Raw genomic sequence first — 14,296 nt, forward strand, 5'->3', positions numbered from 1 at the left:
TTTCCCCACAATTTCCTCAGGTTTAGCAGTAATTAGTTTACTCACAGGCCTATGCAGTTCTCTAAAAAGCAAACCAAGATAAGATGGGTTTTGATTCTACAATGTATTTTTTTCCACTTTGATTTCCCATCCCTGGAACGCATTCCTGTCTCATTTCTGCTCTTAGAATGTCTCACTTGACTTCCCTCAAGCTCCCTGAGAGGAACAATTTGTTTCATTTTTGCATTTGTATTTCCAGTGTCAGCATGGTATCCAGCAAATAATATGTAATAATAATAAATGATTGTCAATTGATCAATCATAATTCATTATTTATTATGATTTTAAATTACTATTATCAAGACTCAAGAAAGTCTCAAAACATATAAAAAGCAAGTTAATTCATTCACAATGATTATGTGGATTTGGAATGAGAGGTAATGGGAATTTAAATCCCTGCCACTTTATAAATGTATGAGCCTCAGATTTCTTTAACTGCAAAATAAAGGGGAGTTGGAACAGATCACCTCTAAAGCACCATCCAGCTCTAAATGGATATTTGATTTTGAGTCATTCCTACTCCAGATAAAATGCTGTAAGATATCCATTCCAGGCTAAATCATAAATGAGGAGGTACTGATGCAGTATCAAGATGTTAACAATGACAATCCCTCCACCAAGGATGAACATCTCATTGGAAATACTTGTAAAATGGGCCAGGCCCCTGGGGATTTTAAGTATCTAATCCCAATAATAACCAGTTGGTGAGTTTAAGAGAGTTAAAGAGAAAGCCAAGAATTGAGGAAAACAACCCCTCTTTTCCTCTTGGGTGAATGAATGGGTAGACTCCTGTGGAGTCTCAATAAATCCCACTCTGTGGGAAGTTTGTTCAACTGAGCTCCCAAAGGTTTCTAATCTCCCAAATTTTATTGTTCCCTAAATCCTTCCTTCTTTGTGGTCAGAGACCATGAGTTAATCTTCTCAGGATCTTTTTTAATTGTACACGTGCCACTGTAGTGAAGTAAAGAGCTTGTTTCTTCCTTTACTTCTGGCATTCTCTTGAATTCATTCCAAGTTTTCAACTTCTGGCTATAATCTTAATTTAGCTATATAAAACCCCCAAGGGCAGATGGCCAATGTTTTTGCCCAGTCAATCAGGTCAGTCTTTCTGATTTAATCAGAATGTTTTTTCAAACTTCAGTTAAAAGACAATGGGATTGTTCATGCCACATCAAGAGTGGCACTTCAAAGTGAGCTGGGAGCAAAGAGAGAGTGGTGATCAACCAACTATTCCCCTTTCTATATGACAACATGATTATTTTAATGATAAAATAATTGGGTTAGAAGGAATTATTCAACCAAGAATCAGATCCAATAATGATCCAGAAGGGTATTTTAGAGATGCATGGTTTTTAGGATCTATCTGTCATAAGGATAAAGCATATAGGTTTGACCCATGGCTCACATTCTTTTCTAGGAGAAAACAAAGGTTAGCACTGAAGTCTTTTACAAGCCACAACTACCAGACTCAGATGTAGTGGGTTCAGAATTGAACTTGTAGTTGGGAAATCTTGAGTACAAAGCCTAATTCAGAAACTGAATTGCTGTGTATGCCAGTCTCCATTTTGGCATTTGTAAAATGGAATAATAGGCCCTACATTATAGTATTTGAGGATCGTGTGTGTGTGTGTGTGTGTGTGTGTGTGTGTGTGTGTGTGTGACTTTGCAAATCTTAAATTTGTTATTTTTTTAGATTTATTCTTCCTTTACTCACTTAGAGTCAAACTGGCTACTTGTTGCTCCTTCACATCACAGTCTATGTCCCTCCTCATTCTTTTACAATTTGTTGTCTTTTTTCCTGCCCCTCCCCTCATCAATGCAGTCTATTTGCTTTCACTCTTAAGAGTTCCTCTAATGTATTAAAGCCCTTTCCAATGCTACTTTCTACAGAAGTTTATCTGGCCAACTGCCAATAATTTTACTCCAGTATTTCATATCTATGGTGCATCTGTCCAGGTTGATTTTTAGTGAATGCAGAATTGACCTCAAAATGAGAAAGACCTGGGTTCAAATCCCTTATCTGATTCATACTGGGTCTGTGACCCTGGGCAAATGACAGGACTCCCAGACTTCTCAAATGAGACTGTCCATGGCAGGATAAGGGGAGATGTACTGGTGGGAGGAAATTCCTCAGTGGGAGTTCCTTGAACAGATGAAATATCAGGAACATTAAAAAATGGTATATACAGTACTTGCCTCAGTAGTTCTTTTCACTATCGCTTTGTCTTCCAAGATCAGTAGGCATGGACCCATAACTGGCCATTAGGAAATGCTTGATTGAATAATAACATTTAATTATGAACTTATTAAAGAAAAAGCATACATTCAGAATCATAAAGGCTAGACTCTACTCTTCCCTCTACAGTCTGCAACAGGAAGAACTTTAAGACATTATAAACAAACAAATTTTATTTCTCCCAGTAACCATAGGTTCATAGCCCACAGGGGTCACTGTTTGAGCCCTGGTTTCTCAAAGTAAGGATAAATCCCAATCGTTTCTGTTTTGTCCAGAAACCCTGAGGGTCTTCTCTTCCTAGACTGATTTTCTTTTTGGATTAGATAGAAAAGGCCATTCTTTGCCTCATTTTTTGCCTACATTGAATGAGTGTTGCCTCAGTCACACTCAGGCCTGGGAAAGACCTTATGTCAAAAACATCAAAGACTATCAGAAGTCACACCTAGACAGTCATTAGTTTGAAGGGACCACAAGTTCTCTGCCTTACTCTAGGGAAGACACAAGCCCTTAGAGGTCATCTCTTGGGGGTGGGGGGAGTCAGCAGATAAGGTCTCCCACCTTCCTTCAAGTCCTGCCCCATTTTCTCCAAAGTCCTGGCTATTATTTTAACAAATTGTCTTTGCTCCCTCCTCCTTGCTCGGCAGTTGCGAAAACCTGGAGAAAAATAGGCTCTGCGGAGCTGGATTTGTTGGAGAAACTTGGCCTGGTTCTGATTGGTCAGATAAAGTCGGGGCTTCCAGGTCCCGGGGAGCCCACCCCCCTTCCTCTCCTTACCTCAGTTTTCACAGCTGCAAATTCGAGTTTGCACCAGAAGCCTGGCTTGGTCTCTGGCCTGGAAACCTTAGATTGTGTATTTCCCAAATCTGGGGAAATCTGCCCGGAAGGAGAGGAGATTCAAATTGTTTGGAGACAACTTTGGAACTCGCATTTGAACACAGCCATCTCGAGTGTTTCCAGCTGGCAGAAGCTTGCGTAGACCGGAGCACCGGACCCCTTTGTTTATTTATGGTTTTAAAAAGTTTAGCTGTTTTGCTCCCGGGAAGGCTCGGCTTCTGAGGTGGGGGGATCCGAGCGACTGAGAACTGAGGACTAACAAAAGCCATCTTGAAAGTTTAAACTTTAACAAAAGCCCCCAAACAAAACTCTGTTTGTTTCTTCCTCTCTGGATCCGGCTCAGCTTTTGTCACCAACTTCGGGAGGCAGGGTGCCCAGCTGCCCGCCCTGCCCCCCAACTCCCCAAAGCTGCCAACTTCAGAAACCTGTCACAAAGTCGCCGCGGCTCCCGCTAAGTCCGAGGCGCGAACGGGAAGGGACCGAGCGGGGCAGCCGCGCCAGACCCGAGCCCTTGACCTTGGGGCCGCCCGGGGCGGCGATGAAGCCCTCCTGGCTGCAGTGTCGGAAGGTGACGGGCGCGGGGGGACTCGGGGCGCCCCGGCAGGGCTCGGCGGCCGCCCGCGGAGTGGCCCCGGCCCGCCGCGCTTACCTGGCCCCCGCGCCCCGGCCCGGGCGCGGCCTCGGCGGCCCCGCGACCACCGACTACAAGACCCACTTCGCCGCCTCCGTGTCCGACCCCGAGAGGTTCTGGGGGAAAGCGGCCGAGCAGATCAGCTGGTACAGACCCTGGACCAAGACGCTGGAGGACAGCCACCCGCCGGCCACAAGTTGGTGAGCGACCCCCGGCCAGCCCTGGGGGGCGGGGGTGGGGGCAGCCGCTCCCTGGTCCTGCTGCCAGCGGCTTCCATCAGCGGCCGGGCGCGGACCTCAGTTTCCTCATCTGTAAAATCAGGCTGGTGAGCGAACTGGCCTCTGAGTAGCCTCCCAGCTTTCGGTCCAGGCATCTCGTCAAGGGTGCCAGCCAAAGGCCTGGCTTCTGCTTCAGCCCCCACTTCACTCTCTTGGAAGTCAAATGACTTGAGAGATGGGGCCATGCCTCAAACTTGAGTTTTCCCAGCTCCCAAACATACCCCACAGTCACCTCCCTAGTCGCCCTGGGGGGCCTAAACTGGAAACGAGGAATTTACTTTTTTCATATTTGTGTATTTTATATATATATATATATGTGTGTGTGTGTTTGTGTGTATATGTGTGTGTGTTATGTATGACTATATTTTACATCTAGCTATATGGATTATATGTGTAACTATATATCATATAGGTATAGTTACACGAGTTACCAAATAGTATATGTGAAGCTCTTTATAATCTATGTGCAACTCTCTCTATATATATATATATATATTGGCTCTATATAATATGTATGTAACTATATAACAATGCAGCTCTATGTAACACTAGAGTATAGCTCTATATTATAGGTGCAGATCTCTATATACTATAGGTGCAGCTCTGTACAGTTCTCTATGGAATATTGTAGAGGGTAGCTCTCTATAGAATATCTGATGTGTATAACTCTATATAACATAGTATGCAGTTCTATGTAATGTGTGTAGCTTTATATATGTGTAACTCTATAACATATATGTAGCTCTATATATTAGATCTTATTAGATACATCTAGTTAGTGTCTGAGACAGGTTTTGAACTCGGATTTTTCTTTGGATCCAAGCCCAAGGTTCCATTTGTGGGCAGCTAGATAGAGCACTAGCCTTATAGACAGGAGGACAAGAGTGCAAATGTGACCTCAAGTCACTTCACCCTGACTGCCTGGCATCCAGGGTCATCTCCAGTCTGGCCACTGGGCCCAGATGACTCTGGAGGAGAAAGGGAGGCTGAGGCTGGTGACTTAGTACAGGACCCCCTCACTCAAATCCAGTTCATGTGCTTGACATGGCATCATCTCCCTGATGTCACAGTCTTCTTGGAGATTCAAGGACAAACTTCATTACATATAGCTATATATAATATATAATACTCTCTCTCTCTCACATACACACATTATATAGCTAAACACACACACACACACACACACACACACACACACACACACACACATATATATATAGAATTATAAAGAGCTATACCTATAAAATATAGTCAGACATATGTTATATAGAGGTACACTATCATATAGAGTTGCACCTATAATATATATCAAGCTGTGCCTATAATATATTATATAGAGCTAAAAGTAAATGTCAAGTATCTGAGGTAGAATTCAAACTCTGATCTCCCTGACTCCAGGGACAATGCTCTATCCAGTGCACCACCTAGCTGCCCTAGTCATCTATATAATGTAGCTACATGTATATAAAGATTTCCCATATTATCTAATATATATATATGTATGTATGTATGTATGTATGGGAAAGAGCTCATTCACTCACTATTTTGCAAACCTGTCTTTTATTGTATGCATTTAAAAACAGTCCAAGAGGGCAGCTAGGTGACACAATGGATAGAGCACCAGCCCTAGAGTCAGGAGGATCTGAGTTCAAATCCAGCCTCAAACACTTAATAATTACCTAGCAGTGTGACCTTGGGCAAATCACTTAATCCCATTGCCTTGCAAAAAAAAAAAAAACTTAAAAAAATAGTCCAAGAAAGGATCCACAGGGTTCTGATTGTCAAATTTTTGTGTCCAAGACATTTTTGACTCACAGAGTTTGAGAGCTTTTAAGGGATCATCCCCTATGAACCTTCATGTTTTACAAATTAGGAAACTGAGGTCTAATCCTGCTTGCAGAACAAGTAAGGCATTCTGATTTCCTGAGGTCTTCAGAGACACAGATGAGAGTTCTTTGTTCTCTTCTTTTGGAAGATCAAACAGTGACATAATAAACTACTTTCTTTTCTTTTTTTTTTTTTAATTTAAGGCAATGGGGTTAGGTGATTTGCCTGAGGTCTTACAGTTAGGCAGTTATTAAGTATCCAAGGTCAAATGTGAACTCAGGTCCTCCTGATTCCAGGGCTTGTGCTCTATCCACATGTCACCTAGCTGCCCCTTCAAATTAAGCTGCTGACACTTTTCCATGCTAGTGAATGATAAAATATTCTCTCTTTTAAAAAGGCCTTTTTGTTTATTTGTTTGTTTTATTTAATTTATTTTTTCCCAATTACATGTAAAGGTAGTTTTCAACATTCATCTATTTGCAAGTTTATGAATTACATATTTTTCTACTATCCTAACTTTCCTCCCCACTCTCCATGGTGGTAAGCAGTCTGTTAAAAGTTATATACATGCAATCATGCTTAACATAAAAGGACCTTTCTGAAGTTCTTTCTTTTCATTCTAAATATATATTTCACCCTTACTGAATGAGTCATTTGATGGTACAATTAGTTAAGTCTTCATTATGACTAAGGAGTTTTGTTCATCAGCTTTTCTTATTCACACATACTTATACAGAGGAAGCCTGTAACTTCACTAGAGTGGAAAACTTTCTCCCAAATACTGATTGTACTTCTAATTGGAACATATATGGGTAGTAACTTGGACCTAGTTCTTCCTGGTCCCCAGATTCAGCCTCTAGCAAATATGTCAAATGGTCCTTCTCCAAAACAAATGTTACTGAAATCAAGAAGAGATTTGGCTGTACTTAACAGTTTGTTGTCCAATTTTGTATTGATGTGACAAAGACAGTACTATGATGCTGAAGATGAAGACCTGGCATAGTGTTACTTTCAGAATCCACACTTACAAAATGTCCCCAAAGTCTTAGTGCTGTTTTCAGCTAGGGGATGAAGTCAGCACAGTCCCAGCCTTAGATTTGGGAAGACTCAAGTTTTCTTACTGAATACTTAGTGACCTTGAATAGCTGAAAATGGCACTAAAACTTGGGGGGACAACCTTTATCAAGAAACCAAAGAGAAATTTGGTTTACATTCAAGTTGGGTTTGGGAGACTCCATTCCTTTGGAAGTATACATTTATTGAGTTCATTTGTATTAAAAGATGTGCCTCAAACTTAATTTTACATTTTACCAACTGGTTGACTGCATCATACATGTATATGTATGATGACATGATGGCTTAATTTGTTTCTGAAAAACCTGTTTAGGGTAAACAGGAACAGCTGACAGATTTAGGACAGTATATCTTGGAACCAAACTGAAGATCAATCAGTTACAGTGGATTGGAGTCGTTTGTTATGGGAAAAGAACTGAGCCTGGAATATCTAGCTGCAATGTGGAAAACAGCAACAATGACAAAAACACCTAGTAGCAACCTTAGGGAAAACCCCACAGTATACCTCCCAATATGGAGATATCTGTTGACATATTACCGATCCTTTGTGGAATCAAATTCCCCATGGACTAAATGTCTCTTTAAAAAGTTTCATGGAAAAATCCATTAGGTCATTACTTTTCTAACTTCAGTATATCAAGGGACCTTTAGCACTGCTAGTAATCCTTTTGATCACAGACCAGTATAGCATGGCATTTCTTACCTAGGAATTAGACACCAATAAGCCATCATTCAGGCAATTTTGCCCTGAAACAAAATCAGTCTTAAAATCCCTATTGTGTTTATGCCACTGACATCTTGACCTGAGCATTCTAGCCAGCTCACCTGTCCAGCCATGCCACCATTAATGGTTTGTTTCTCTTTCTCTCTAGATCTTGTAACCATATTTTAGACTTTCCTATGAGATATGACGGTAATGTTGAACTCCAATAGAAATGGAGCAACTGGGAATCAAAATGAATATAGCAAGGGGTTGGAGTGAAGAAGACCTATCTTCCTGCCTTCAAATGTGAGCTCAGATACTTCCTAAACTAACTGTGTGACCCTGAACAAATCACTTAACCCTGTTTGCCTCAGTTTCTCATCTGTAAAATGAGCTGGGGAAGGAAATGGCAGACCACTCCAGTATCTTTGCCAAGAAAACCCCAGATGTTTCTTTTTATGAAAGAGTTGGAAACAACTGAAAAAAATACTGAACAAAAAAAAAACCCAATTGAAACATGCTTGTGGGCTGGACAGTGACTTAAATAAAAAAATTACCATTATCTTTGTTATATTCTATTTTTGTTTGTTTATTAAGTATTTCCCAGTTATATTTCATTCTGGATGTGGCTTCACTTGGGAGTGTTTCAAAGTCCTTTGACCCCTCTTAGCTGAATTAACTTTGAAGATTCCCCTTTTCCCATTCTATATAAACTAGATTACTAGAAATTCCATAAGTAAATGCAGCTCATTGGAGAGTGACTAAAATCTATTCAACATTTAAAAACTTCAAAGGAAAAAACCTATTAACCAAATGCTGACTGCATTGTAGACTGTGTGTAGCATTATGAAGAATTGAAAACTTATCCTCTAGTTTATCATCTATTTGGTGAAGCGAGATATACACAATCAAAATAAAATTGGAATATGTCAATATAGGACTTGTATGATCTTGGTAAGTGATTTCTTTGGGCCTCTATTCCATTTTTCAGTGAAGTAGTGGAAGAAGTAAAGGGGAAAGATTAGGATTAGGACTAGAATTATTCATAATGTTTTATTTACCTTGGATGAACATACAAATTAAATAATTAGTAATATACCATTATATAAATAAAACTTAGGCAAAGTATTTTGTTTATTTCTCTAGGACTCATTGTTCTCATTTGTGAAATGAGAGGGTTCTATCAGGTAAGCTCTCTGCTAATAGAATGGAAACTCTTTAGTGATAAGAACTGTGATTTTTTTGTATCCTTCATACCCAGCACATAGTAGGGACTATTTATTCATTGGTTAATTGTTCTCTAAGGTCTTTTCTAGCTTTAACTTTCCATATTTTTTCATATAGCATGCTAAAAGATGCACAGATGTTTTATAGGAAGTCATGGAAATACATTACCAATTGCAAACTCCAGTTGGTAAGAAAGGTTTTATGAGATTCCATTCTCGAGTGGTATTAGAAACTTTTTAGAGGTACTTATGGTTTCCTTTGCCTCCCCTCCATCTCTTCTTGGAATTCTCCATGTAAAACTCTAATTCAGATTGCATAAAGAAGAGAGAATATGCTTCTGGTACAGAAAGGTCCTGCCATGTAGTAGTATGTATTGGTCAGTCAGTCAATAAAAATTCATAAAGCACCACTATGTATGAGGTCTAGGCAAAGCATTAGAGTTGTAGAGGTGACAACATACAAACAAGAATGTGCTAATAAGCTATAGCCAGCATAAATAAGAAATGGCAAACAGAGGAAAAATAAGATATAAGAGGGTTTCGAAAGGCTTTTTATAGAAAGTGGGGTTGGTTTATATGTATGAATATGTATATATGTATGAATGTATGTATTCTTATAGCTATATCTAAATGTCTTTGTATATATCTTCAATAAGAAGCAGTATTAATTCATTTACATTTTTCAGAGTGAACTTGCAGTTAGAAAATTCTAAGAAGCAAACTATATCCTTATATACATAATCAAAAGGGGTCAAGAAAGAACAAGAGAGAAACTAGGAAATAAACTATAGTAGTAACACGTTAATAGCCCTACAAAAGGCTATTGGTATCCAGAGGAGGAGTTGGAGTTTATATAAAAGGTATGTGATAGCCAGGGAAGGCTATTGAACATGACAGTGAAAGTATTCTTTTTTTCCCTTGTTTAACACTTTCTTTTATCACTAAGGAACCTGATATTAATAACATGAATAACAATAAATGTTTATTAATCCAAAGACCAGAATTTAAGAGTACTTTGAAGGACTAGTCATCAATTGACACACTATCATTTGGTTTTATCTACAAAGCAAAGAAAATAAAGCTATTAGGATGAAAAATTTTATTTCAAAGTAAAATTATAAAAAAATACATCAATTGATGTACTTGATCCTTCTAGTGTTAAGTGTTTGCTATGGGACCTGCTCTTTAAGTTGTCTTTTTATCTGAGAAAAAAAAAGCTTTCAAGATGGATATGAGGGAGATGAAACCTAGAGTCAAGAAAGGTCATCAAGAATCCAAGTATGAGAAAATTAGAGATTGAGATCTCTTTTATAAATCTGTGTATAAAGTGTCTCCCTATATTTTTTTGCTGAAAGTAGAGGAACCTTATTCAGAAGGTAAAGGTGGACTCTAAGCAAAATAAGATAAGGAAGTCAGTGGATCTCTTTATTGGTAGAATACAGTAAAGCTGACAATTCTTTGTGTACAATAATTAACAATCAATAATTATTGTCCATTAGATGTTCTGTGAGGAACACTTCAATCAGCACCTATAGACAGTGGTAAAGAGTTTCCTCATCCTGCTGGTTGTGGACTTTATTTTTAATTTTGACAGCTGAACTTCATTATAAATGGTTTCATTTGTAATATTGTGTATTTTATTGTATGCATTCAGAAACACTCTGGCAAGGTGAGGTCTGTAAGTTTCAATGGATTGACCAAAGGACCCATGGCCCCCAAAAGGCCAGGAACACTTGGAGTAATAGATGCTATGACCCCCTGGTGTATATATAACCAGTGACTACTCCATAACTCTCCTCAAAGTCTCCAGTCCTTGAACAATGAGGAATATCTTAGCTTATTGCTTTTCTCTTTCATTGTATTCCCAGTGCTTAGTATGGGACCTGGTATACTATAGGCACTTACCAAGTTCTTCTCAACTTCATTGGACTCTATTCAGGACAGTATACATAAGAATGAATATTTCACCCCCAATCCATGGCTCACTGATGTGTTCCTTGAGCATGCCCCCCAATCTACCATTTCATGCTAATACATTACTTGTCCTTATATCCCTTTCTTCTGGTGATCTGTTAGCTCATCTCCGTAAGTGAAATTCCACCTTCAGTCTGTACTATTATAGCCTGGTTGGCCTTCTTTCCTCATCTATATCTCTAAGAATTCCCTGTTTCTTCAAAGATCAACTCAAACACCATCTCCAGAGTGAGACCTTTCCTAATTTCTCTCTCACTCCTTCTAGGTCCTCTACTTTCAAAAACCTACCAGGTATTTATTTTTAATATTCTTATTTTGGGATGTATTGTTTCCTCAAATAGAATTAATACATTCCTTGAGAATAAGGATTTTTTTATTTTTGTCTTTGTATTCCCAGTGCCTATCAGGAAGGAAGGAAGAAGAAGAGAAAGAGAGAAGAAGGAAAGAAGGAAGGAAGGAGGAAAGGAACAAAGAAGGAAGAAAAACAGGAACAGAGGGAGAGAAACAAGGAAGAAAGGAAGGAGGAAAGTAGACAGAGGGAAGAAAGGAAGAAGAAGGAAGATACTATTAAGTGATTAATATACGTCTAGCATTGGGTTGTAATAAGTATCCAAATATGAGAAAGCTAGATGATCCTTCAAATAACTTGCATTTTAGTAGGACATAGGGAATGGTGACCAGGGAGAAGTGTTTCAGTCTTATGGGCCAATTGATTGATGCATTTGTCGTTTTGTAATTTCAGAGCTAGAGTTAGAAAAAGATGGGGGAGGACCTAGAGCACAGTATGAAGACAGTTTGTAAATCATCTTGTGGATCTGAGTCAGGGTATGGAGACTGTAGTGTAGGCAAAATTGGTATGGTGATGAATTAGAAATAATAAATACTCAAATACTTTCTTAATACTCTTGTTTATCCGAGTATGGATGTAATCCAAAGATAATGGCAACCATCTACTCTCAGATCATTTTTACCAGCCCTCTCAATAGCTTAAATGTTCATGGTCTTTTTATTCTATCCATCATCTTTAGAATAGCATTATTCATGTTGACAGCCTCCTTAGCAACCCAATCAATCAATTCCTCAACCTTCTCAGTACCACAGTCTTTTCTTGTTGTTCAGTTATTTTCAGTTGTGTCCAACTCTGAAATTCCTTGTACTTTCTCCAAACTACCACCATTCCTGAACAATGAATACTCATCCCTGGATAATGCAACTATCTCCTGGGTGCTGTTTGAAAAAGTCATGAAATTACATTGGCTTTTACCCCCACTACAAATTCATGGTAATAGGCTTTCTCTGACACTTTGCTACTTCCAGATAATATTCTGCTTCTCCCCCTATTAATTTTCTGTTCCTTTCACTGTAGTGACCCCACCCCTATTTCCCAATAGAGACTGCTCTTCTCTTGATCCTCTATCTCCCACACCCCACCCTACTTTTTCTGTTAACTTCAGCTAAGCAAGCCAACTACTTCAATGAGAGTTTTGAGATGATATCTTCCCATTTGAATTCCTAATAAGTGAACAGCTGCCCCAACAACAACATTGAGACCTGATATCCCCATTTGAACTCCTAATAATAAAACAGTAGAAATGCCCCATTTGTCCTTCACTTTTGTTATAAAAGTTATGTCCTAACTCCTTGCCAAGACTTCTCTCTGAACTTGCCATCTGATCCTTTCTCCTATAATCTGTTCAGGACTTTCCTCCTCTTCCTCACAATTAGGTCTTTCTCTTGCTACTGGTTGGGTCTGTGCCATCTCTCTACAGGTCTTAATTCCAAAAGAATTCCATACTTGAGCTTTTTATGTCCTTTAATTGGCATCTCCCTCTTTCTTCTCCTTTTCTGAAAAACTTGCAGGATTGATAAAGCAGTGAATATAGATTAGGCAATGTGCTGAGCAATGGAGATATATAAATAAAATTACACAAGCCTCTTGCTTCATAGAGCTTATATTCCAGTGGAAGAAGACGGCCCATAGAAGGGAGGAGTTAGAAACTGGTGAGAGGCAAGGCTGATGTGGATTGGAATGGGCATGACTCGGGCTACACTGACCCAAACTAGGTTGATTGGGTAAAGCTCACCTCTCAAAAGGCAAAGGAATACAAGTTGAATTGAAATCAGAAAGATTTTATTAGGAGGAAAATCAGACAATAGTGCCAAGGCATCCCAAGATAAATATAAAGGAGCTCACACCCCAGAAGAGGCAGAGGAGATTTATTCTTAAAAACCACAAAGGGAAAGTTGAGGGAGAGTTTGGGAAAAAGAATGGAAAATCTTTCCCATGAATAGGTGGGACACAGAATCAGGATATTTCAAATAAATAGTTGATCAAGAGAAGTTTGGATCAGTGTTTTGTTTTTTGTTTTTGTTTTTGTTTACTTGAGTAAGCAAAACTTTGGCTCACTGCAGGCTCCTGATTGACTCCTTTCAGCAAATGGGCTTCCTCTGTGTCCAATGCACCTGTCTAGTAGAGTAACTCAGAAAATTATGATTAATCTCAGAGGCAAGTACTCTCACACTAGGAAATCTGCAACCACTACAACAAGGAAAAGGGTGGATGCTGCAATTGAGAACTAAAGTCTCGTGGAGGTAGAGTAAGGAATGTGTTTTATGCTTCTCACTTCTGCTTATGCCTTTCTCCTCAACCCTTTTCAACTAGGCTTTTATCATTCCTCCTCCTCAATTGAAACAACTCTTTTTTTGATTTTTGATTTTTTTTGAAACAACTCCTAAAGGTTACAATTAACCTCTTTTAAAAAAAAAAAAAGATGTTCTATTTTCCTCAACTACAAGTAAAAATAATTTTTAACATTCTACTTTTTTCAAATTTTGAGTTCCAAATACTTCCCCTTCCTCCTCACCTCTCCCAGCTCCTATGGATCAGGTAAGCAATAAAATTAGATTATACCTGTGTAGTTATACAAAGCACATTTCCATATAAACCATGTTGTGAGAGAAAAGATGGACATCCCCCCCCCAAAATAAAGAAAATAAAGAAAAATAACATTAATCTGCCTTCAGACTCTGGAAATGGACAAAAGTCTTTCATTATAGGTCCTTCAGAATCATCTTAGACCATTGTATTGTTGAAAAGAGAGAAATTATTCACAGATTATCATGAAATATTGTTTTCTGTATACAATATTTTCTGGTTCCGCTCATTGCACTTTGCATCAATTCATGTATGTTTTTTCCAAGTTCATCTGAGATCATCCTGCTTGTACTTTTTATAGCATAATAGTATTTCATCACAATATATACTACAATTTGATCAGCTATCTCCTCAATTGATGGACATTCCTTCAATTGCAAATTCTTTGTCCCACTAATGAGCTATGTTGATCCTTTTTCTTTTTTTTATCCCTTTGGCTTATAGAGTTTGGGTTAGTAAGTGTTTGCCATTCTTCTAATCTTGATGAGACTGGGAGATCCAGTCTTGAAACAAACAAACAAACAAAAAGCATAAAAACA

The 14,296-nt window shown here is 38.8% G+C and overlaps 1 protein-coding gene across 2 annotated transcripts in view; it reads left to right on the forward strand.

The window, feature by feature from the left end:
* The first annotated feature begins 3,632 nt into the window (after positions 1–3,632).
* Positions 3,633–14,296, forward strand: part of ACSS3 (acyl-CoA synthetase short chain family member 3) — a 276,057-nt gene continuing 265,393 nt past the window's right edge. Inside the window, exons 1-2 of one of the 2 annotated variants that reach the window (XM_074226518.1) lie at positions 3,854–3,940; positions 7,792–7,928. In XM_074226518.1, coding sequence (XP_074082619.1) covers positions 7,855–7,928 — 74 coding nt within the window. In that variant the 5' untranslated portion in view covers positions 3,854–3,940; positions 7,792–7,854. Of the gene's footprint in view, positions 3,941–7,791; positions 7,929–14,296 lie in introns of both variants that reach the window. The other variant, XM_074226517.1, reaches the window with a different exon arrangement.

Source organism: Macrotis lagotis, chromosome 2, assembly GCF_037893015.1.
Source record: "Macrotis lagotis isolate mMagLag1 chromosome 2, bilby.v1.9.chrom.fasta, whole genome shotgun sequence".
Taxonomy (NCBI): Eukaryota; Metazoa; Chordata; class Mammalia; order Peramelemorphia; family Peramelidae; genus Macrotis; species Macrotis lagotis.